This window comes from Pagrus pagrus (genome assembly GCF_965226575.1).
Source record: "Pagrus pagrus genome assembly, chromosome: 6".
In the NCBI taxonomy this organism is placed as follows: domain Eukaryota; kingdom Metazoa; phylum Chordata; class Actinopteri; order Spariformes; family Sparidae; genus Pagrus; species Pagrus pagrus.
Window position 1 is genome coordinate 8653754 of NC_140190.1, and position 23327 is coordinate 8677080.

Here is a 23327-nt window from a genome sequence, read left to right on the forward strand (position 1 = left end):
TTTAACAGTACTGATACAGGAAAAACATGGACGTGATGAAGTAAAAACAAATAAGGCAAAATATAGTGCAGAATTGTACAATAAAAATACAATAATACACTATATATTGTAATATAATATAATACAATATAGTAGACCGTACACCAGCCTACTAAATGTCATGTTGTTAAGATAAGATAAGATGTTCCTTTATTGATCCCCTCGGGAGAAATTAACAGGTTACAGCAGGTCAGAGGGAAATAAGTAGCAGCATAAGAGTAGGTCTCAAAAAAATAATACAATAATAAAGATATTGGAAAGAATAAAATAACAATTTGAATAAAAATATAATAAAAACTATTAGAACAAATAGTTTTTGTTGAGGATCATACTTTGTAACCCTAGCCAGACTTTTATAAGCACTGAGGTCATTAATTTTTTCATGGTTTGGGATTTTTATTGTTTATTGTAGTTGTTTAGTTAACTATTTATTTATACTGTGTAATTTTTTTTTTTCAGCCTCACTAGCACCATGGCTCTATGGGTAAAGATATCTGTCAGTCACTTTTTGTTTAGTGCAGATTAGGAAAAACAAAGGAAAATCAGACCTGCTAAACACCAGCATCTTAGCAGTGTCGTTGTGAGCATGTTAGCACAGCGACGTTAGCATTTAGCTTAAAGCAAATTGTTATTTATGATATATACAGTAATTCATTGATAAATAATTAATTTGGTCTAAAATAACAGTGAGATTTAAATATATTGAACATCACTATCCAACTTTCAGCTCCTTATTTAAGACATCTTGTTGTGCTGAAGAATGAAGGCCGACATTAAACTCTGTTTCATGTGAAATATGGTCATTTATGTTTAGAGAAATTACTGTCACACACACACACACACACACACACACACACACACACACAGGGCTAAAGTGGTACCCTTCAGACACATTAGACGGAGGGAGGGTGGGGCGCCAGTAAAGATTTCTTAATGGGCTCTGCCGTCCTCCCGTCCATCTGCCTTGATGATAAACACAGCTTCTCCACATTGGCCTGATGCGCATCAAAGCTTTCACCCTTTTTATTTTTCTTTACTTTCCAACAAAACATTCATTTTAACACTTTCCACAGGAGCTGGATATCTAGAGAGCGTGGAATTAACACCTGGACTTTATGAGCATCACTTTTTCAACAGTATGGGGGGATGGAAATTATGAGAACAAATAAGTGAGATTCATTCCTTGTCATAATAGGACTTCTGTGACCGTGGAGTCAATTATTTGGATGTCTGGTCAGTGTCAGAGCGCATGGGGAGCGTACTCCGTGGGACTGCTTGTATGTGAGTGACACTACCCAGCCGGTCACAGCCTACACAGTAGCCTCAGATACAGTTACAGCCCTGGAGGAGGATGCCTTCCCTGCACCACGGAGCAATCTTCGTCGGAGCCTTCCTCATCGTGACCGGGGGCTCCACAGCCTTCCTGGCTTCATCCCAGAGCCGCTTGCAGGCTTTCTCCCTCTGCTGCGTGGTGCTGGGGGTGGTCATGCTCATCCTGGGGCTATTCTGGGCTATGAACAGCAAAAGTGCCTCAAACCACCGGGAGTTTGACTCAGTGGAGTGTCCACATTATCCATATCCCGACTACCCCAACTTCAGCAACCATGCCCTCTTCGCACCGTCAGGGAGCCGCTTCCCAGAGTCCCAGTCAGTGTTTCTGCCCAGGTGAGTTAAGTAACACATTTTTTTAGACTTACTACTGTTCTGCACTGCTGAATCTTTAGTTACAAGTGTGACACATTTTTACACAAAGCCAGAAAATAAGACTCCAACTTACTCTAATTTATGTCTTTATGATTTTCAGCACTTACAATAAATAGAAAACCTGTTTAGTTAAAGGACCCTAAACATTTCATTCCTGTCCGCTTTGCCATGTTGTCTGATTCATGTTTCCTGTTGTAGATCAATATTCGATGACATCATACGTTCAGTTATCAGTTTTCAGGGTGTTCATGGCGGCATGCGCTCTCGACCCAAACAGCTCCTCATTTTCAACAGAAATTCACACTTTGACTATATTTTTCATCAATTTTGGCCAAATAAACATTTCAACCTTTAAACTTGTGAAATAAGATCTTTCCGTCCACAGGCCGTGCTCAGCCCTGCATGACTCAGTCTTTGGTTGATTGTATTTCTTTCCACTGGAAAAATACTCAGCTATCTACATATAATCACTACAAAATAGTAAGAAATAGACATTTAAGGCACTTATTTGCTCTTGACAAAGGTTAGATGAGAAAATCCATACCATCTTAATGTCTGTACGCTAAATATGAAGCTACTACTAGCAGCCAGTTAGCTTAGCTTAGCATAAAGACTTGTAAAAGGGGAAACCTGCTAGCCTGGCACAGAAAACATCAGAACTACAATTCGATTTACGCTGCGTTATGTGTCCGACTATTTTCCCAAGAAAACCAAGTAACATGGTGACTTTACTCTTTGGACAGAGCTAGGGCTAGCTGTTTCCCCTGTTTCCTCTCTTAATGCTAAGCTAACCATACAGGGGGATGACCGGGTAGCAAAAGGGATATACTTTGGTCATTTTGCCAACAAGGAGCATAGCATCCCCCCTCGAATCAACTACTGAGCACATTTCTCAGAATGTTGAACTATTCCCTCGACTAGGAAGGATTGAATTAAAGAGCTATTGCACCTGTAATCAAAGACTCTGCAGGTAACCACAACAGCTGATAAGCTCCCGCTGCTTCGCTAGAGATTTGCTATTTAGTGAAATAAACTAGTTACAGGTGTAATTAAAAACATTCAGCCATTAAATGTTGCATTCACTCTCCATTCTGTCTCATCTGACCCCTCAAATGCATGCCAGTTTGTGCACCAGCTAATGTTGCTATTGCTAGCTGGCAAACATTGAGTTGAAGGCAACAGGCACACCGCCTGTTTTCCTACGGTGCAAGGAGTCAAAACCCCAAAACCCTAAATTCCAACGAAAATAATGAATCCTGCAAATTAGCTCTTAAACATTACCATTGCTAACGCTAGCTAGCAAATAAGTGTCACTAACGCTAGATAACGTTAACGTTGCTCACATTAGCTAATATTGACATTGCTAATGCTAGCTTGCTAATGTTAGGGCAGTACAGTATGCTGCACGTGTACTTTGCCCTTTTTAGTTTTTGTTTTCACAAACTGGCAACTACAGTACAACGGCCCTCGATCAGTGACAAAACACAGATACCACGTGATACCAACAGCTTCATACTACTGGTTCATCATCCTGCACCACCAAGATGTTCATTATACTTTTGTGAAACCCAACTCCTTTATTTGGCAGGAAACACAACTACAGACAGAACATGACTCCATCTGCTGTCTAACATCTGATCTCCACAACCGCTGACACCTCAGAACTCCACATATCAATTTGTGTTTGCTCATAAAGTTTTTTGTTGTCATGTTTCATCGCCGCTGTTTTCACGCAGGACGATGGAACGCCACCGGTGCGCTCGCGGTGACGACTTCGACTACCCTCCCATGGACTCTGCTGGGTTTAGTCCATCGCCTCACCCTCCTCCGTGGCTCGAGCCCCCGCCTCCCTATGAGGTCGCCATCAAGACCACCTGCAGCTCGACACACCTGCGGCGCGCATACTCAGACACACACCTGGCGTCAGAGCCCCTGTTTGGACAGTCGAGGGAGATCAGCTTTGAGGTGTGACGCTGGACAACGGGGGACGTCTCTCTGCACATCAGACCAAAGAATAAACGGGCATGAGACTGGGGCTTTTACTCAGACCCTGCAGCAGCAACACACTCTATCACACCTGAAGCATGATTCTTCCTGATGTTGACCAGTGCTAGTCCGAGCATGTTTTCCATACGTTTCTGTAATTACAACGCAGGTGTAAACACATATCTAAATATATGGTGAAATTAAATGTAGATCACACCGAATTCAGCCTTATCAGACCAAAGTAAAGCACCAAGACACTTTATGTCTTTATAAAAGAGCGTGGCAGCAACGAGCCACCGTTTCACTGTATCTTGACTGTTGTCTTGAAGAGTCACGATAATATCCATCACCATCAAGTACTCAGTTAGGTTGAGACAGAAGGTTAATGTGATAGTTCGACATTTGGGAAAATTGGAAAGTTGGATGATAAAACTTTCATGTCTTCGTTAAATATGAAGCCACATCCAGGAGGTGGTTAGCTTAGCTTAGCATAAAGACTGGAAAACAGCAAGCCTGGCTCTTTCTAAAGGTCACAAAGAACTCAGAGTTCCTCTAATGCTTATACTTTGTTTAATCTGTACAAAAACAAGTCATCGTTTTGTGAGATGTTACATGGTTCTATTTTTTGACACGTTGAGGTGACTTTCAGACTTTGTGCTAAGCTAACACAGACATATCAGGCACAGGTTACATCTTTACACACTGAGGAAGCTTCATTTAAACAACAGCTGCACTGTTCACTGACTCATAGCAGAAGATATTATACACGGGAGAAGAAAAACAATGGGTAATGTCTACGTTGGTGTTTTTCTATAATCTTACCAGTATCTAGCCATTTATAGTTAATGGGATTTAATTAGATTTATCATCTTTGGAATAATATGAACTGATTATTTGGTTTCCAAGCTCATATATTTCCTTTCAGGCAGTCAGGTGACACAATCTTCTCTATACCGTTTAAAACCTCCTCTTCCTCCTCCCAGCGCTCCAAGGTTCCTGTGCTCGCAGTGTAAACAACACCAACACTCGTCCAGTTCTGACCTTCCAGTCCACCACTAGCTGCATGGCTAACTGAGCTAACTAGCTAACGACACCTACAGTTAGCATCATATTTGATTAGAATATGAATTCGACAGGTGGCTGATTCTTACATATTGCACCTTTAAAGCACATACAATGAACAAAATATGGTCTGTTTTGGACAAAAAATTACGAGAAATACGTTAATAAATGCAGATTTTCTAGTACAGTTACTGAAGTGCTTTGCAAAGGCTTTACACAGATGCAGACCTGAGCTTTATATTAAGTTGGTCATCTCAGACTTTCACCTGAAAACTACAAATTTCAGCTCAACAAATGTGGATAACTGGATCCAGATCCAATCAAACAATACAGTGATCCATTGTTTTCTGGGTACATCTGTAACGTCATCCTTAACAAATGTTTTTCTCATCACGATTAGCGTGCTTCATCGCATCATGGATATCATCATGCCCTTTGGGAAAGTAGTGCTCAGGCCTGTAGGCGTACTTCAGTTTGTGTGCCACACACGTACTTGTCAGCTTGTTGAAAGCCGGGGGAATGATGACTCATCTGACCATATGAGATTTTTCCACTTCTCTCTTGATCAGTGCAGCTCACTGACAACACAGCCACTAGCCTCAAACTCTATTTAAGAGGATCATTAAGTGCTTTTGCATGTTTTAGAAAGAAAAACAACAAATTATGCACACTTACAGGACATGTAACATATGACCTATGACGGTGTAGTCGCTGCCTGTTGATTTTCACGCTATAATAAAATTTAGGAAAATGCATAATTATCCAAGTAGAAGATTTATTGCAAATGATGTCAGAGACTCAAAAGCACAAGACTTTTAAAGGTGCAATATGTAAGAATTGGCCACCCATTGAATTCATACTCCAGACTGCCACTAAGTGGAGCTGCCATCAGCTGGTTAGCTCAGTTAGCCGTGCAGCTAGTGGTCTCATAGATTCTGTATATACTCGGCCCGGACTGACTGGGGCGGTGTCAGTATTGTTTATAACGCCAGCACAGAAGCTTTAGATCATCGGGCGGCAAACGTTTTCTGTTATTTCTTCACATTCTGTCGTTAATTGTGTATAATTTCTGAACGTTTTAAAGAATTTGCATATGACATTTATCAAAAATACAACGATGGATAGTGTGTATAACTGTCAGCCCTCACAGGAGTGAGTGTTACTGTGTACTGAATTATTTGTGTTGAGAAGTCAAACAACCTTTCATGACCTCTAAAATAAGATGCTGCACTGGACTGACGACCACAAATACACTGTTATGATCTGTGACAGCACAAGGACGACTGACCTCGGCTGCTCTGATAGACCTGCACACACACACACACACGCACACACACACACCACACTGCAACAGGAGAGCTGATATGACTCACGACTGACAGACAATCCACCATGTTGTTTCTTTTATACCTCTGAATGTGCATGCTTTTGTCAATGGTATGTTTTACTCTGGGACCTCGTGAGAGAATCTTTCACTGTGTTTTTAATGTATTCAACTTTATTTAATAAATCTGTCATTATGGAAACGATATCAGACTCGTTAACCGGCAAGGATTGTTGGAAACTTCTGTGCAGATGGTCCAACCTGTGTTACAAATGAACCTCATCGAGCGGCTCAGGTGAGAATGGATCCCACAACTGGGTTTGTAAAGGAGGTCTGTTTGTTTCTCTGCCCAGTTACGGTCATAAGACAACATAGCAGAAAACATTGTGTAGAGTGTAGGGTTGCGTATCACGGGACAGGAGAGAACAACAAGCTGCTGAACAAATATGAGTCCATAACATGTGATCTCCGTTTTGCAACCGAGGGCGTCTGCTTCCTGAGGAACCACACAGGACGAGGAGCAAGACAAGGAAGAAACAACTCAAGGATCGTGTTACACTATATGTTCTGGTTTAGGAATGCACGATATTGGATTGTAATTGATATCCGAGTGGATTTGTTGCCGATATTTGATACGCCGACATTTTCCAACTAATTTTGACTGATTGCAGATGCCGACATCAGAATACATACATATTTCTTCCACCTAATTGCAGAGAGCATCAAGTGTCTCTCGTGGAGGCGTTAAAGGGGCTCTGTGGAAGTCCTGTGTTGTTATGTTTGTGTTCAGTTTGAAACCAGAAGTCAACGGTGAGTTCTTCAACGTACTTATGATCATTTTCAGGTTCATCATTTTATTTTTGGTACCACCGGAATAAGTTTACATGCTTCAGTGCTCAAAAAAACACATCTGTTTTCTCACACCGTCCAGTCCTTTAAGGCCCCTCCTCCTGAACGCCCAGTCTGCTCTGATTGGTCAGCGCACACACGCCTGAGCCAGCGCCTCTAACAACAACAGAGCAGCTGTGCTAAATCAATTCTTAGCTGCCAACCTCGCCACTGAGCATAAAGCGTGCAAAAATGTGACTCTGTAACGTAGCGTGATGTCACAAAGTCACAAAATTAAAGGCGGGACTACCGACGAGGCGTTTCAGGAGCAGTGTTTTCCGTGGGAGAGAGGAGCTTCGGTTGAGCTTTGACCTTTTTAACTTTCAAGATGTTTTACATGATCAAGAACATATATAACACACAATAATACTTTTAAAAAAGCATAGTAGGTCTGATTTTAATGATATGTATTTAGTGATTGGAACAAAGTTAAAGGGGCATTTACAAGTTTGAGAAGTTGATGAGCGACTGAGGGCTCCAAGCAACAAGATCAAATTCATATTTTCAGTTATTGAAGCATCTGTTGTCGATCATTTTCAGCCAAATGACTTTTACACGTTATTGAGCCGCCTCCCCAACTCTTTCATAATCAATAACAGTGATAATAATCCTCTCACAGCACCCCAACAGTAACCCCAGTGAGGATCCTCCTGCTCCACCCCCAGCAAAGCTCCACCCTCAGCTCAAAAAACACACAGTCCCTCTTTTTGTCTGCAGCCTTTATCGGCTCATAGATGACAGGAGGGGGACTATAATTCTCTCCTTGTGCAAACAGCTTGCCCAAACAGAGGCAAAGTGACAATGTTCAGAGCGCCCTGCCCTCCCATTCCTCCTCCTCGTCACTGAAAAACCCTTCCTCATAAAAAAAACAACACAACACTTCCTCGCAGCGCTCGGCTCTGCTGCTGCTGCTGCTGCTGCTGTGGCCAGATGAAAACCAAACAGTGCCCGGCCCACATGCGACATCAACTCCTCTCCGACGGATTTTCGGTGCTGTAATCGCTCCCAAACACCGGATGTGCTGCTTCTTCTCCGTTGGAGAGAGAGAGAGGGAGAGGGAGAGAGAGGGGCGACGCGTCGGTGGAGGAGCCCAGAATGAGAGAGGCGCGGCGGGGAGGGGAGGAAACGCGGACCGAAGCGGAGAGGATCTGCGCTTTTATTGAGTTTTGGTCGTGGAGCTCTGGTGGGCGTCATACGGGGTTATGAGTGAGTCGGAGTGAAAGTTGATGAAGAGGAGAGAAGAGATGATGAAGGTTTCGGTTCACGCACCTCCTGAACCAGCGACTTCCTATCAGGTAGAGAGAGGATCAGTGTGCGTAAAGATGGTTTACATGTTGCTTTTATATCCAGGTTTTAACCCCTTCAGTCAGTTTCATTTTGCTTCTGCTTACTTCTTCCTCTTCCTCCTCCTCCTCCTCCTCTGTCCCACACACACACACACACACGCACACGCACACACCTCTCCTCCCCCCCCCCCCTGCAGACTGCCTGCTGCTGAAGTGGAGGTGCTGCAGCTGTAGCTGGGAGAACTCACTTCCCTGGAGATGCCGCTCCCTCAGGGCATGCTGCTCTGTCTGGGCATGCTGCTGCTGTCTGTTGGGGGGGTCCTGGCCCTGTGCGTGGGTCTGCCCTACCATTCGGCCCCACTGTTTGGAGTAGGACTCTTCCTGGGCCTGGGGGGCGTGGGCCTGCTGGTCAGTGGAGTCTGCATGGCCATGAGGAATCTCCAGGTGGCCGTGCCCGGACACTTTCTCCTGCACCCTCGCACAGGCACGCGCTTCAGCCCACGGCAGTCCATGGCTATACAGAGGTAGGCCCCACAATGCTTCAAGCGCAGATGTTTTTGGGTTTATACATCTTCTCTAGAGATGTGTGCGGGATTCGCAAGAAGCTGTGGTTCCCAACCAGAGGTAGGGGCCGCTCTCTAGGGTCAGGGGGATTGGAAATTATAGAAGGAAGCAGAACAGACACCCTTCTGCTACACTATTTTACTTTCCTTTAATATTTGTTTATTTTCCTCATGAAGTACTGGTTAGTTTTAACATTTTCGGGTGTATAAGTATTAAAATGGACAGACAACTTAACAAGACTCCTAAATGGATGCGTACATGGACCCCATGGACGTGTAGTACTTCTGTTTGTACTTCTGTTCATCACAAAGTCATAGACTTATTCCATAGCTTCACAGCATAGTGTTCAGGTGTCTCAACAAGCTGGCAATACGTGGATTTCTGCATAAACGCGCTGATGACAAAATGTTTGTCCCTATTCGCACACATACGTCTTGGGACATCGCCACAAGTTATGGTGGAAGGAGTTAGTATGGGGAGTGTTTGCAAACTGGGAAGACGTTGGCGAAACGTCGACCAATTGCTGATGTCTCATCAGCCTCTTCTCTGCTAGGCCAACGTTTGGAAGACGTTTTTGTGCTATCTGGGGTCGAAGACCCTGGTGACTAATGTTTGCTCGCAGAAATTGTAATTGTGGCCGAAGAGTCTGTAGTCAAACTAGCAGCGCTGCGAGGATGTAGGTGCAGTGATGCTTTGCGCAAAATGCTAGCATGCTGATGTTTTTATCCTATATTAGCGTGTTAGCATGCTAACATTTGCTAATTAGCGCTAAACACAAAGATGAGCTGAGGCTAATTGGAATGTCATTTTATTCTTGAAGGAGTTTGGACAAAGTGGATTTTGATCTGATGATGGTGACATTAAACATGTAGAGATCACCAAAGATTAAACACTTCATCCCAATGGGAACATGAATGTTCGATACAAAATTATCATCAGTATTCATCCTCTGGGAACCGTGAACGACTGTCTCAAGTTTCATGGCAATCCATCCAGCAGTTCTTGACATATTCCTGTTTGGTCTTGATCCACTGAATGGTACTGCCATTCTTGGAGCCGTGCTATCCTGCCTCCAAGGGTTGGGACAACAGACTTAGAAAAGCCCTTTTTAATTTATACAAACAAACCCTGTCATCTTAAACATTGGGAGAAGACCTTTTCAGGCTTCCCTTGTGTTGTTCGAGCTGAATAAACACACATACAGAGAAAAACCAGAACACACCGTGCAGGGAGATGATCTGAGAAACGTTCTCGCTGTTGAACAGATCTCTTGGACACATCACCTCGTATAAGTTATAGCGAACAGTTTGACAAAGAGCAGCGAAGCGCATTAGGAACTTGCAAACACTGGACTTGCGACACTGAGAATTGGAAAGCAAGCGATTTTTTGATTATGGACTGATTATAGAAGTAGGTCATGAGGAAAACAGCAGCCACACATGCATGTGGCTGACAGACTCCCCCTGGCATTGTCTGAGGTAATCTGTGAGAGCCTCGTGAATTTAAACAAGACGTGCTCTGCTCATTGTCCGGCCCCGAGGAAGAGAGATGCCAGGAGCACAGTTTCCATCATCGGGGGTTTTTCTACCTCCAGACACTAATGAACCTCAGAATGATCAGTATCTCTAAACCTCAGCTATCTTTTTGATGTGAGACGCGGGCTGTGTAAAGTTTTGTTTGAGGGATTAGAGAGCGAAGCCATAAAATGATCACAGGGGAATGATATGCAACAACAGAGTGCATTTCCTGAAGGAAATGCGGTGTGCATGCTGGAATATTGAAATGCATTACCGGAAAAGCTGTTAGTCAAGGAGCAGCTGAAGGAGAGTGAACTTGTTGGATGAGTGAGAGTGTGATTAAATATCCGAAGAAGACTTTACTGGAGTGATCTCAAGTGTAAGAACTCAAATTCTGAATTTAAGTATAAAAGAAACGAAGGAAAAACTTTTTTTTTCTTGATTATATAGTCAGGCATGTACGCACACGTAGGAGATGGGACTGCCACACACTTTAAGATTCAGTGCCTTGCTCTACGGCACCTCAGTAGTGCCCAGGAGGTGAAATGTCCATGCTGGGCTTGAGCCAGCCACCCAGGCCAAGTCAAGCCCCAAAAACCTGAAGAGAGAAGTTGAAGTTTTGGCTGAAAAGTAATCAGTGAAAGGGCTCGTCTATCAGTTGAAGTGTTGCTGCTGAAATTAATCAAGATAAACTGTGGTTCCTGAAATGACTTGGCAATCAGAAGTATAAACACTGACAAGAGTTGAAGTGTTGGATGAAATGTAATCGCTAAAAGATGTTGAAGTGTCGGAGTGATTGAAGTTCTGGTGCTATCAGCTGAAGTGCAAATGCTGAAAGGAGTCGAGGTGTCAGATATCCTGGGGTTCCTCAAAGGAGCTGACTGTCAGTTGAAGTGTTGCTGCTGAAATGAGTTGAAGTGCAAGTTCTGAAAGGAGAACGGAAGTTGTGGTGGGAGTTAAAGTTCAACAACCAAACTGAGTTGATTATCAGTTGCAAGAGTTAGCCCTCAGAGGAGTACGATAATGTACGGTTGCTCAAAGGAGTTGGCTGTCAGTTGAAGTGTAAGCACTGAAATGAGTGGAAGTGGAAGTTAGAGTGTAATCTCTAAAAACAGGTTCACTACCAGTTTCAAGTGCAATTGTCAAATTAGTTAAGGTGCAAGATAAAGTGGAGTTGCTGAAAGGAGTTGACAATAAATAGAAGTGTCAACACTGACAAGAGTTGAAGTGTTAATCGGTAGTGCAGTTGCTCAAAGGAGTTCAAGTGTTGCTCCTTAAATGAGTTGAAGTGTGAGTTAATGTTAAAACGAAGCACCTTGCTAGTTCTTCAGATAATACAAACACAGCTAAGCAAGAAGGCCACAGCTTAGGTTCATGCAAACCATTACAAGATAAAACCACAGTAACAAGGTACAATCAACAAACAAGCTAATGAACTAGCAGCTACAAAGTGTCAGTAGTGCCTCAAACTGCAACAAAAATAGTCTTCTCTTATTCCCAAATGTCCACTAGATCCACTTCAGCAACATATTTGGGAGCTTCTATGCCCGTCCTAGAACCAACAACAGCCAACGAGTGATCGTGTAGACAAGTGACCCACATTCTCTTACAGGAGGTGTAAATTGTGAAAGTTTATGTAGTTTATGCATTTTGCTCTATGAACAGGCTGTTTATCCACCTAAGCTTGTGTTTTTTTCTATTCTATATGCATAAAGTTGGTGTAAATAAGGAAATAAAGAACTATAATGAGTTTTTGTCCCTGTTACTCTCAGGCAGGGGGTCACAAAAATACCAGGCGCCTGAATATTTCCTGTTAGAAAAACAATTGTTCATTTTCAGTGATATTCTTATCTAATTTTAACTTGGACCATGTCAGACAACACGATGTGGACCCAAAAATGTTGGCAAGAAAAATAAATAAAACCATGTCTGTACTCCAGAAGTTCTGGTGCTAGGTGCAATGTGAACACCGACAGGAGTTGAAGTGTAAGTCTTTCTCTCTCGCTTTCTCTCCTTCTTCAGGAGGTTGGACCGAATTCGTCGGGAGATGTCAGAGGACTCTGTCAGCAGGATACCGGATCCCGAACCTCCTCTCCCATCCACCCCTCCGCCCTGGACAATGGAGCCGCCTCCATCCTACGACACAGTGATGAAGAGCCAGGAGCGCGGCGAGCAACTTTAACCTCTCGCTCTGGCGGACATCTTTACTTTGTGTCAGTGCCTTTTGTCTTCGGTTCTCAGCGAAGAGCCTTGTAGGAACAGTCGGTGCTATGGATGAACTCGCTGGCCTCCTTCTGTGCCTTAAGTCAGCCACCCTGAAGCACAAGCCAAGACTGCAGCTGGTTAAAGACTTAGCTGTGCGGACCGTGAACCAGTGCGGCCTCTGTGTCTCCTACAAGCGTGTGCTGTGATTGATTGCGAAAGCAATTGGAATGATCACCACAACTGCATCACGCTCTACACTAAAGGGCCTTTCTTGAGACCAGGATTATGTAACTTTTACAACAAAGTGAAGGGATTCCAGTCAACAGTTTGGCTGCAAGCTTCCTGACATCTAATTAGGATATTTTATTGGCCTGCTTGAATTTATGTGACCTACTACTGTGGCCGCGCAGCACGATAAGACCTTCCCTCACAGCTACACAGCTCCTCTTTGTATCTGCACTATTTCCTGTCATAACTTTGTACATGTTTCATTGACAGCTTACTCAAATGCAAAGTGCCTTAACCAGTGACAGCAGAATGTCAACAATCCTGTGGTATTTATCTTTCAGCTTTGTATCCCGTGTTTGCAGAATGTCCACTGTCAGTGCTATGTTGTGATGTGACTATAAACTTGACTTAATGGATAGCTGCAGAGCTCCCTGTGGGTGGTGTCGCATTTAGAAATAATGGATTGTTTATTTAAAAAGAGGGAAACCCAGGAAGGGCGGAGAAATGTATTTAAAATCGCGTCCAAACCGAGCAAACATAAACACTCAGCTCAGTGCCGTGCAGAAGCTCAGCTGCGAGTCTCATTTTCTGCCGGCAGCTTGAGGCAAGGTGACCTATCAGGTACACACACACCTGCAATTTTATACCTGACCTGAGCAAGCTGTCTGCAGGCGGTAATAAGCAGCAGAGTGGAACCCTAACTGTGCTTTCTCCGCCCTCACCTTCAAGCCTCGACACAGAACAACACCAAATCTTTCCTCATTGTTCGACAGGTGTTTGAAGTTTGCACAAACAAGAGCTTTATTATCCAGCAGCGATGGTAGAAGGGAAGCCTTACAGGTACGGCCTGATAGCGGCGGGGCTGTGCGTGGCGGCAGTCGGCCTCTTCATCATGACTCAGGAGCGGCCGCACGTCTACGCCACAGTGTGCGTCCTCGGCGTCGGCATGGTGTGCTTGGGGACTGTGTGGAGCCTGTGCCAGTGCTATCCAAAGGTAGATATGGGCTTGGAGAAAGACACGAGACGTGACATGTGAATGCTGTAACTCAGAAGAGTGTGTGTTTGTCAGGTCATTCTGGCTCCTGAGAATCAGGAGAAAAGTCGACAGGATCTAGCGTGCACTGCAGACGGAGCACAAGACGAAAGGTACTTTCTCACACACACTTTCCACCAACACACACACACTCTTTCCTAATGGCCCACAGACTAGCGGGTGTTCATCCAGTCCTCCGTGATCTCTCTGTGGTCAGTCTGTGTATCTCTGGATGCTAAGCGACCATCATGTAGTGGGCGAAATGGCGACAGGGGGAGGGTAATGTGTCCGAGGGGAGGAAGCATCTGCACTAAGACACTGTAGATACTGATGTTATTATCTTTACTGGGAAATTAATGCTGATGTAATGGAGAAGAGGAGGGAGGTGAAGTGGAAGAGAGTCATAAGGAGAGATGGTGGTCTGAGGGTTGGTGCTGCATATACTGCAGGGCAGATAAGTTGGAGGGCGGGGACAGAGAAGGAATAACAAGGACCGCTAATGTTCCCATGATTAAAGCACTTGAGCCTCGGTGTCGTGGCCAGCGGGGAGCTCACTTCCTGCATTTTTTTGACTATGTGAACGTTCCAGATAAAGACATGCCTGCTCAGCAGAACCCTCCCCCAAATTACAAAAAAAAAAGTAAGGAAATGAGGACAAAATACTGGAACTAGACTTCTATTTCTGTCTCTCCCCTCTCCTCCCCCCCTTTCGGTTTTAATTTTAGGCATGCAGAGGCTCTGCCAGGTTCCTCTGGCCAAAAGTGGAGTAGCAGCAGACTTCTTCTTGAAGCTCAGAGGAGCCGGTGTCACAGCTGCCCCACGCTGCACCTGGTCTGAGGGAAGGACGCCATCATCAGAGGACTGCTCATCAGAACAACTCAGGACAGGACGGTCTTTCACTAAATTGACAGCGTCGCTCTCACATGAAGCTGTTTGAATGTGACTGATCAACAGCTGTGCAAAACTTCACTGTGCATCAGTGTTGAGTCAATAAAGTTGAATGTACAGTATTTTGCATTTTAGTTCCAGAAGATGGCACTATTTACTATATGAAAGAGAGAGAGAGAGTGTGTGTGTGTGTGTGTGTGTGTGTGTGTGTGTGTGTGGCGGACACTGCATTGACCTACATTTTAATTAAACAGGAACTTTTCTGAAATACAACCAGTCTTTTTGTATCACTACGATGTTGAAGTTTATGTAAATAAACATTATATTCTCTCCACGTTGCTCCTCTTTTACCACGACCCTCTTCCTCTGTGTTCTGTGGTCATGTAGCACCAATTTAAAAAAATATTTGTATCCCTCTACTGCCTGGACAGCCCAGTTTTAAGCAGGGAAATACACTTATAATCACCAATAATGTGATTAAAGATATATTGCAGCGACTTTCTCAAAGTTGGGAAGCACGAGTCAAGATCTAAAAAGGATGGATCCTACAATTCCCATGATGCAACTCAATAGCTTCATTCATTACAAGCTCCCACCCAAGAAAGGCCCAATTATTTTAACCTTAAAGGTCCCCTGAAACAAACTAACGATTAAAGTGTGTTTACAGGTCTTGTGGAGTAGCATAAAGCCTTTTGTGGCTCCAGAGGAAGATGCATGTAATCTGATAAACTGCCTCCAGTGATGTCACTCAGCGGCTAAGTTGCATTGTGGGTAATGTAGGCACCAGGTCTTGAAAATAAAGAAGAATGTGTGCTGTATCCACTTGTTTTTAAACTGTCAACGATGAGTCCAACAGTGTTACAGGAGTGTTACTCAGACCAGTGGACTGCTACTACATCAGATCACATGCAGCCTCCTCTGGAGCCACAAGAGGCTTAATACTACTTTTTCCACGTGGAGGCAGGAATCTGTAACGTGTACGTGTATGTCGTTGTGTGCACACTCAATACAAGCACTTGTTGCTCCATGGTGCTCCTAGTGGTCAAAACCTCTACAGGGTACCTTTAATGGCTGGTGCGGTGCTCTGTTTCAGTTACAAATGTGTCGTCTCTTGCCAGTTTGTGATCTATAAATTGAGATTAACTATGCACAACATGGCGATGAGAAAACAATGTGATGACGTGACAGGGCAGGGGTCACTGGTGCTGAGGAAACAACAGAGAAATGTTGCTCTAATCTGATGTAGGACATAGCGTTAGTTGCTCTGGTGTGCTTTGCTGCAAACAGCCTATTCTAACATTGCAGTAACTGATTCTCGGCTACTTGAGGGCTGAACCCTCACTGGCACGTTAGCACCTTTATCACCCTAACCCTAACCCTATTAACTTCGGCCTCTGTAATATATAATATTTGACTCTTTAGCTGCTAAACGCTCCACGATGTCCACCAGCCGGACGCTTCCTGTGTCTGTCTGCTGTCTGGTGCTGAGCTGGAAATCGCACAAGAGCCGACAGAGTGAACCTGAATGCTGACGTTGTGACGTTATGAAGCTCTGTTTGCAGAATCTAAACTATCACAACATTAATTTTCTAACCAGCCTACCCCATCCTCTGATAATTTCTTCCATGTTTGAGATTTTTTTTCAACTATACAGATGGAGTTGCATAACTGTAGAAACTCAGAGATGCAGAACATTCAGACTCCCATCATTATTGTTGCAGCACAAACTAACATGGTGTCCACGCTCTGTCTGAGAGCACATTTACATGTTCGGTGTTGAAGCCCTGACATCATCATTAACATGTTCTCCAAACTCTTAAGAGCCACAGAGGACATTATGTAACTGCTCTCATGGGCTGAGTTTGTACTTTGCATGATGATTAAACTGATCTTCATGTGCAGAAGTGCCACTTTAAGCGCCCTATATGTTTTAATAACTACTTTTCATTTGGCCCACACCAACCACACATTATCATTATCTGAAGATGGTTGACTCAGACAAAGAGAAAGTTCAGAGATGTGCACATGACTTTTAAAATAATCAAAATAAAGGACACACACCAGCTTCTTCTGCGCACAATCACCAGCTCAGACACACAACACAATACTTGCATGAGTCACACCGTTCACATTAAGTGCACATGTTAGAACAGCATCAACAAACAAAGTTGAGGAGTGAGAAGGAGCCGCTTCCTCCTCAGATGATCGCAGGGTTGGCTGGTTCAGCGGGGAGAATGAAACATGACTCCTCCACAGTAAGAGGTGTTTTTAACGGAGGACAATCATTCGATACAAAAGCGGTGGCGTGAGCCCCAGAGACGTCAGCAGTCCCCGCCTTGAATTATAAGAATCAATTGTTGGATTTTTTTTTTTTTTTAAATCCAAAATGAGAATAGATGGTTGGAGGCGCTCTGTGACTGTCGGGCGCACACGCAGGACGCGCAGCTGTCGGAGGCACCAAACACATCTGGATAGATCCGACTTGAGATAAATGAGTGAATCTGTGTGATTTAATATCTGATCTGATCGTTTTTTTACTGGAAACAGTCCAAGAGGGATTTTATTGTTATTATTTTTTCTGTGGAAACAATGCGTCGCACCTCAGGCTGGATTGGCTGGGCGCTGTGTTTGTGCGCATCTTTGACCGTGAGCGCGCAGGATTACCCCGAGGACGACGAGATGATCCTGGATCTGATCCGAGAGGACGGGACTCAACCTGAGACCAGAGCCGAGCCCGCGGCCGACCTCCTCAGGTGCAACAAGGTATTAAAGAGGGTGTCGAGCGGCGGTGTGGAGGAAGCACAGCACTCCGATCAGTTACTCGAGTAAAAGTAGCGACGCTGCAGTGTACAAATACTCTGTTTTTTAAAGTACTGGCATTAAAGTACCAGAAGTAAAAGTACTTACAATGCAGAATATCCCAGATTACTGTACATTACACAGTATTATAATCACTGACATGTGCCACTTTATTTTAAATACTTTATAATATCTTTATATATCAATAATCACAACGTATTTGTTGATAACAGTCTGTATGAGCTGTAGTTGGAAAGTAACTAGTAACTAAATTCATCAGATGAAAGTAGTGGAGTGTAAAGGGGCAACATTTCCGTCTGAAATGTAACGGAGTAGAAGTGTAACGTCGCACCAAATGGAATTAAATCAGGACAAGTACCTTAAAATTGTACCTAAGTAGTAGTTGAGTAAATGTCGCCTACTTAGTTACTTCCAGCCTCTGTCAGAGTGCCAACAGCCTGTTACCTGTTTGTGCTGTCTGAAGGCTTCATCATCTCTTTGGTACAACTGCAGATTTCACTCTTTGTTATTAAAATAAACCAACAAGTCTGTAGTTTATTTATTTATTTATTTTATTTGTGTTTCAATGCTTTGCAGCCTTTTACAAGGAGGCACTCTTTTCTGGTTGGTTGCTCTCGCTAGAAGAAAATGATATTGACAGAGGACGCAGATTAACCTTCATCTAAATGCGCGCTCACAACCTGGACACCCCAGTTTCCATTTTTTTTAATCCATGCAATATTATCAGCAGACACACAGAAAGCCCCCACTTATCCATTACAAAGTAGATCTATTGAGTTTTCCAAGCATGCTTCATGTCTCCTGCACCTGAACTCAGCGTCCTCTGCGCTCTGTGTCCTCCAGGCGGCGTGGCGCATGCCCGGTCAGTACCTGGTCATCCTGCGTCCGGGGGCGCACGAGTCTCACGTGCAGAGGACCATCAGGAGGCTGAGAGCCAGAGCGGCCAGGAGAGGGTACCTGCTGCTGGACGTCCTGCAGACCTACTCCGGAGCTCTGCACGGCTTCCTGGTCAAGATGAGCAGCGACGTCCTCGACCTGGTAACAGCTTCACCTGCTCCTGCAGAGAAACCTGTGGGCATGAATCACTGCACAAGCACTAATAAATGCTAGATGTGAAAGGGGGTTACTACGGAAGCGTATTGCATTCACTTGAGTAATTTTTTTTTTTGGTTTGTTTTTCGGGGTAATTATTTCTGTTTTTCGGAGTAATTTTTTTTTTGGTCTGTTTTTCGGAGTAATTTTTTTTTCTGTTTTTCAGAGTAATTTTTTTCTGAGTTTAGAGAGCATTTGAAACAATAGACGCATTCATTCCTTTATTGAAAGCTCGATAATGGAGACAAACATGACCGACTTGTTTAATTGAATCAAGTTTTACTTTGATCTGGGTTTAAGACACTGGGAGATAGTCCTGTCTTTAAGTCATATAGATGGTATTACCATTAGTTTGTCAACTTTACGCAGGCACCTGAGGACGGCGACAGGTCGCCACTCCGAAGGTTCACTTTCATGTTTCGGAATGCCGGCCCTTTTTTGAAAAAAGATCGCCACTCCGAACCTGAAACCCTAACCTTAACCGTAACCCGGTCGGAATGGGGCTTTGCGGTTGTTCAGAAGGAAAGCCCATTCAGATCTGCTAGACACAGTAGGCCTAATGTTTCTCCAGAATCAGTTGGACAGATATGGCAGTTTGGAGGTTCTCGCGGGAGTTCGAAGTATCGCGATAATTCAGAAAAAAAATTACTCCGAAAAACAGAAAAAAATTACCACGAAAAACAGAAAATAAATTACTCTGAAAAACAGGAAAAATAATTAGTCAGAAAAACAGAAAAAAGAAACAAACCAAAAAAAAATTACTCAGAAAAACAGACCAAAAAATAAATTAGTCAAGTGAATGCAATACGCTTCCGTAGGGTTACAGCAGTAGATGGACAGTTTCACACTCAGCTGTCTGTGCAGGCTTTATTTTATACTTGAGAAGTTGATTGCGTGTCTTTCAGGCGCTGAAGCTCCCTCATGTCCACTACATAGAGGAGGACTCGTCCATCTTCGCTCAGAGCGCCCCCTGGAACCTCCAGAGGCTACTGCAGTCTCAGGGGGGCATCTCTGAAAACGGCACATACAGTCCACCCAGTGAGTCCGTCCCTGTCACACACACACACACACACACACACACACACACACACACACACACACCTGGAGTAATTTATATCTAACCCACACACCCTCTGCCCGGTGCAGATGACGGAGGGAAGGCGAAGGTGTACCTGATGGATGGCAGCGTTCAGAGTTCTCACAGAGAGGTTGAAGGACGAGTGCTCATCACAGACTTCAACAACGTCCCCGAGGAGGACGGAGTCAGAGTTCATAGACAGGTAACGCACGTTAATCCAAGCTCCGCACTTCGACGACAATTGCTTATTTGTTGTTGTAGCTCAGCTTGCAAAGCTTTCACACGTCTCTCCTCTACAGGCCAGTCAGTGCGACAGTCACGGCACACACATGGCCGGGGTCGTGAGCGGGTCGGACTCCGGGGTGGCTCGAGGCGCTGTGGTCAACCTGGTCCGTGTGCTCAACTGTCAAGGGAAAGGGACCGTGTCAGGAGCTCTGGCAGGTAAGACTCCCACGGGACTGTGGGATTATGGAGATTTTATTTGCAACCAATGCCACCCAACGTTTCCCATTGGTTGTGCATGTATGATATACACATGTAATCTCTGAGCTCTCCTCCCGTCGGTAAACAGCTTCCAGGTCAGAGCAGGATCTGATGTTACTCCGGGTGTTTATTCCTCCAGAAGTTCTGGCTCTGCACCCGACTCTCCCAAGAGCTGGCCGGCTTTGATTGAGCCCGTTCTTGAAATGAAGTGTGTTTTCTTTTCTGAACATCCCTCTCCTGTCCTGTAAGGTATGGAGTTCATCCGAGCAACGTTACTGACCCGTCCAGTAGAGGCCGTGGTTGTTCTGCTGCCGTTCATCGGTGGTTTCAGTCGCTCATTAAACGCCGCCTGTCGGGAGATGGTGGCCAACGGTGCCGTGGTCATCGCCGCCGCGGGGAACTACAGAGATGACGCCTGCCTCTACTCGCCCGCTTCAGAGCCTGAGGTTACAGCACTTTGTTTCAAAGCACCCGATGGATGTATTCTCACACACAAGCCTCACTTTGACTTCTTGTCATCGCCATAGGTCATCACCGTAGGGGCGGTTAACTCAGCGGACCAGCTCATGTCACAGGGAGCGGGTGGCACCAACTTCGGCCGCTGCGTTGATCTGTTTGCACCTGGTGACGACATCGTTAGTGCGAGCAGCGACTGCAGCACCTGTTTCACCTCCCGTAGTGGAACCTCGCAGGCCGCTGCACACGCTGCCGGTACGCAAACACACACACCTAAAAATTAAGACACAATAAAGCAATCTGTGTGTGCAGCTGCTTTATTTCTTGGACCGTGCATGTGTAGGTATAGCAGCAGTGATCCTGTCGTCCAATCAGAGCATGTCACCGGTGCAGGTCCTGCAGACGATGCTGCGTTATTCCACCAGCAACACGATCAACTTCCTCTCTCTGTCTGACATACATCGTCTCGTGACTCCAAACCTGGTGGCAGCCATGCCGCCTGCCAACAGGCAAAGTAAGTGACTCACTTAATCTTCTTAACACAAACAGCATCGGTGAGTAGTTCACACTCTGTGCCTGTGTGGGTGTGCAGGTGAGGAGCTTCTGTGCCGGTCAGTGTGGTCAGAGAGGTCGGGGGTCGCGAGCACGGACAGGGCTTTCAGTCGCTGTCGTGCGGGGGAGGAAATAATGAGCTGCAGCAGCTACAGTCCCGACGGTCTCCACGCCGGAGACTCTATCATTGTAAGTAGTCAATTTGAACCACTTCTGTCTGAGTCTACTGTTTGAAAACCCTTCACTTGTGTTGACAGGCGAAAGGCAGGCAGCTGGAGTGCGCTGCCCACAATGGTCCAAGAGGTAAAGGTGTGTACGCCGTGGCGCGCTGCTGTGTGATAAGTGGTCTGCAGTGCCAGGTCCGCGCTAGTCCAGAGTCGGGGCAAGATGACGAGTGTGTCGACCCGCAGCGCCGCCTGACCGGTGAGTCTCACGAGTGTGTATAGTTCAAAGTTCACTTATTTTCCGTTTTCTGGCAACAAAAATACTTCAGGTCAGGTTTAGGAAAACATGTTAATTATGATGTTGCAGGATCAACACCAACACAGATTGATCAGATTGCGCATGCTGGTACACACGCTAGCAGTTTCCCTTATGTCCTTATGCTAAGCTAAGCTAACCATCTCCACTAGCTTTACATGTGAGAGTCGAATGAATCTTCTCAACTAATATTTTCTAAGAAAGGGAAAACTGCTGAATGACCTCAGCGGCTGTGCTGCTCACAAACCGTCCTTTAAACCTGAATACAAGGCTTTGACACGGCTGCCTTGGGAACATCTTGGTCGATTATGCTCGTTTCCATGGCAGTCGCCGTGAAAAGAAAGTGTACTCTATAATTACCAGCATTATGTGCAGTATAAAGAGCAGGTTTGTTAGTTTACATCATATTTCTGGCTGATCACCTTCACGGTGGATCACTAATGGGCGATGCTCTCGGCGTTTAACCGAGTGTCTCGTCTCTCTCCAGGCTGCACATCTCCGTCCTCTGCTGGGATCTCGTCTCGCTCCCGTCCACATCACGGTGATCGGAAACGTTGCCACGCTCCACCTCTGGAGTGCCACCTGCTGGAGAAAACATCCGCTGATAAAGATCAGGCGAGTATTTTAAGTAGAGAGAAATGTCTTAAAAACTTTCCCCTCTGACCTTTTTAACACCGCTGCTGTTCTCCTGCAGTTCGAGGTGTCCTGTCCTTCTGGATGGACTCTGACAGACTGTAGCGCCGTCTTTCTGGGCTCTGCCATCTTGGGGCCAGTTGCTAAGGGCAACAGCTGCCATGTCCACAGTGCCACGGGAGGTGAGGGGGCAGCGGCCGCCGCTGTCTGCTGTCGCGTTAGACCACCAGATCAGAACGTCACAGCTCCTCACTGACGGGTCTCACACCTCTTGGATGTCCGACACCTTGATATTAATGAAGATTTCTCTCATGTTGTCTTCTTTGTCTTCTATCAGTGACTGTAAGCGCTTCTGTAAAACTGCTTGTGAGTGTTTCAGTTGAGCACACATGTTGTAACGCCTCAGACTTACATATGTTGCATGTGTAGTAGCATCGTTAGCACCTTTTAAACCTGTAGGCCGACAGTTTGTAAAATGTAACCAAATATTTTTGTATCTTTTACAAAATAATAATAAAAAAGAGCTTTCATGAACTTAAAATTTGTGTTTATGTTTTACTCAAATAAAGGCCTGGGTGTAGTTATGATTAACAGATAGATTCACGATGGGAACTTCATTATTTATACGTATCCAGTTACCTTGACGTGAGTTTTTGACCCAGTGAGGAGCTTTAGGCAACAAGCCAACATTAAAGGACAAGTTCACACAAAAATGAAAATTCAGTCATTATCTACTCAACCCCATGCTGATGGAAAGTCAGGTGAAGTTTCGTCGTCCATAAGACGTTTCTGGAGCTTCACAGCGAAACAGCGTTGCAGCGTTCTCCTAAACAACTGAAGTAGATGGGGACTTGTTTTGAAATGTAAAACAAAACAGCTGCTGTGAAGATTTCTGCTTTACAAAAAGGTGCAAATGACGTCTTATCAAATCAATTTAGGATCTGGAGGCTTCTGAAGATCTGCACCAAAAAAGATAACAATGACTATTATTAGATCGTTTAAAATGTCC

The 23327-nt window shown here is 44.7% G+C and overlaps 3 protein-coding genes across 4 annotated transcripts; all 3 read left to right on the forward strand.

Annotated features, from left to right (window-relative positions):
- Positions 1–1158: 1158 nt before the first annotated feature.
- On the forward strand, positions 1159–4231 carry LOC311258687 (uncharacterized protein). The gene is made up of 2 exons (XM_084355199.1): positions 1159–1704; positions 3480–4231. Exons 1-2 carry the CDS (start codon positions 1391–1393, stop codon positions 3712–3714), a joined length of 549 nt encoding a protein of 182 aa, XP_084211325.1. The 5' UTR covers positions 1159–1390; the 3' UTR covers positions 3715–4231.
- A 3545-nt stretch (positions 4232–7776) lies between these two features.
- Positions 7777–15011, forward strand: LOC311259115 (barttin-like). Of its 2 annotated transcripts, XM_084355989.1 has the most exons (5): positions 7777–8298; positions 8487–8813; positions 12393–13797; positions 13873–13949; positions 14562–15011. In XM_084355989.1, exons 3-5 carry the CDS (start codon positions 13621–13623, stop codon positions 14671–14673), a joined length of 366 nt encoding a protein of 121 aa, XP_084212115.1. In that variant the 5' UTR covers positions 7777–8298; positions 8487–8813; positions 12393–13620; the 3' UTR covers positions 14674–15011. The 2 variants fall into 2 exon arrangements, with proteins under 2 accessions (XP_084212115.1, XP_084212114.1); XM_084355988.1 differs by lacking the exons at positions 13873–13949; positions 14562–15011 and having other exon boundaries at positions 7785–8298; positions 12393–13221.
- A 2098-nt stretch (positions 15012–17109) lies between these two features.
- Positions 17110–22836, forward strand: pcsk9 (proprotein convertase subtilisin/kexin type 9). The gene is made up of 12 exons (XM_084355056.1): positions 17110–17487; positions 18388–18582; positions 19542–19674; positions 19783–19916; positions 20014–20155; positions 20447–20643; positions 20725–20908; positions 20997–21167; positions 21246–21394; positions 21463–21628; positions 22173–22300; positions 22380–22836. Exons 1-12 carry the CDS (start codon positions 17314–17316, stop codon positions 22572–22574), a joined length of 1968 nt encoding a protein of 655 aa, XP_084211182.1. The 5' UTR covers positions 17110–17313; the 3' UTR covers positions 22575–22836.
- Positions 22837–23327: the final 491 nt, after the last annotated feature.

Bases quoted from the DNA above. Each gene is read 5' to 3' on its own strand.
- pcsk9 (XM_084355056.1), top strand. From the start codon at position 17,314: ATGCGTCGCACCTCAGGCTGGATTGGCTGGGCGCTGTGTTTGTGCGCA. The intron at 19,675-19,782 runs GTGAGTCCGTCC...TGCCCGGTGCAG, and splicing joins CGGCACATACAGTCCACCCA to ATGACGGAGGGAAGGCGAAG. The intron at 19,917-20,013 runs GTAACGCACGTT...TCTCCTCTACAG, and splicing joins GAGTCAGAGTTCATAGACAG to GCCAGTCAGTGCGACAGTCA.
- LOC311259115 (XM_084355988.1), top strand. From the start codon at position 8,548: ATGCCGCTCCCTCAGGGCATGCTGCTCTGTCTGGGCATGCTGCTGCTG. The intron at 8,814-12,392 runs GTAGGCCCCACA...CTCCTTCTTCAG, and splicing joins CAGTCCATGGCTATACAGAG to GAGGTTGGACCGAATTCGTC.
- LOC311258687 (XM_084355199.1), top strand. From the start codon at position 1,391: ATGCCTTCCCTGCACCACGGAGCAATCTTCGTCGGAGCCTTCCTCATC. The intron at 1,705-3,479 runs GTGAGTTAAGTA...GTTTTCACGCAG, and splicing joins CAGTCAGTGTTTCTGCCCAG to GACGATGGAACGCCACCGGT.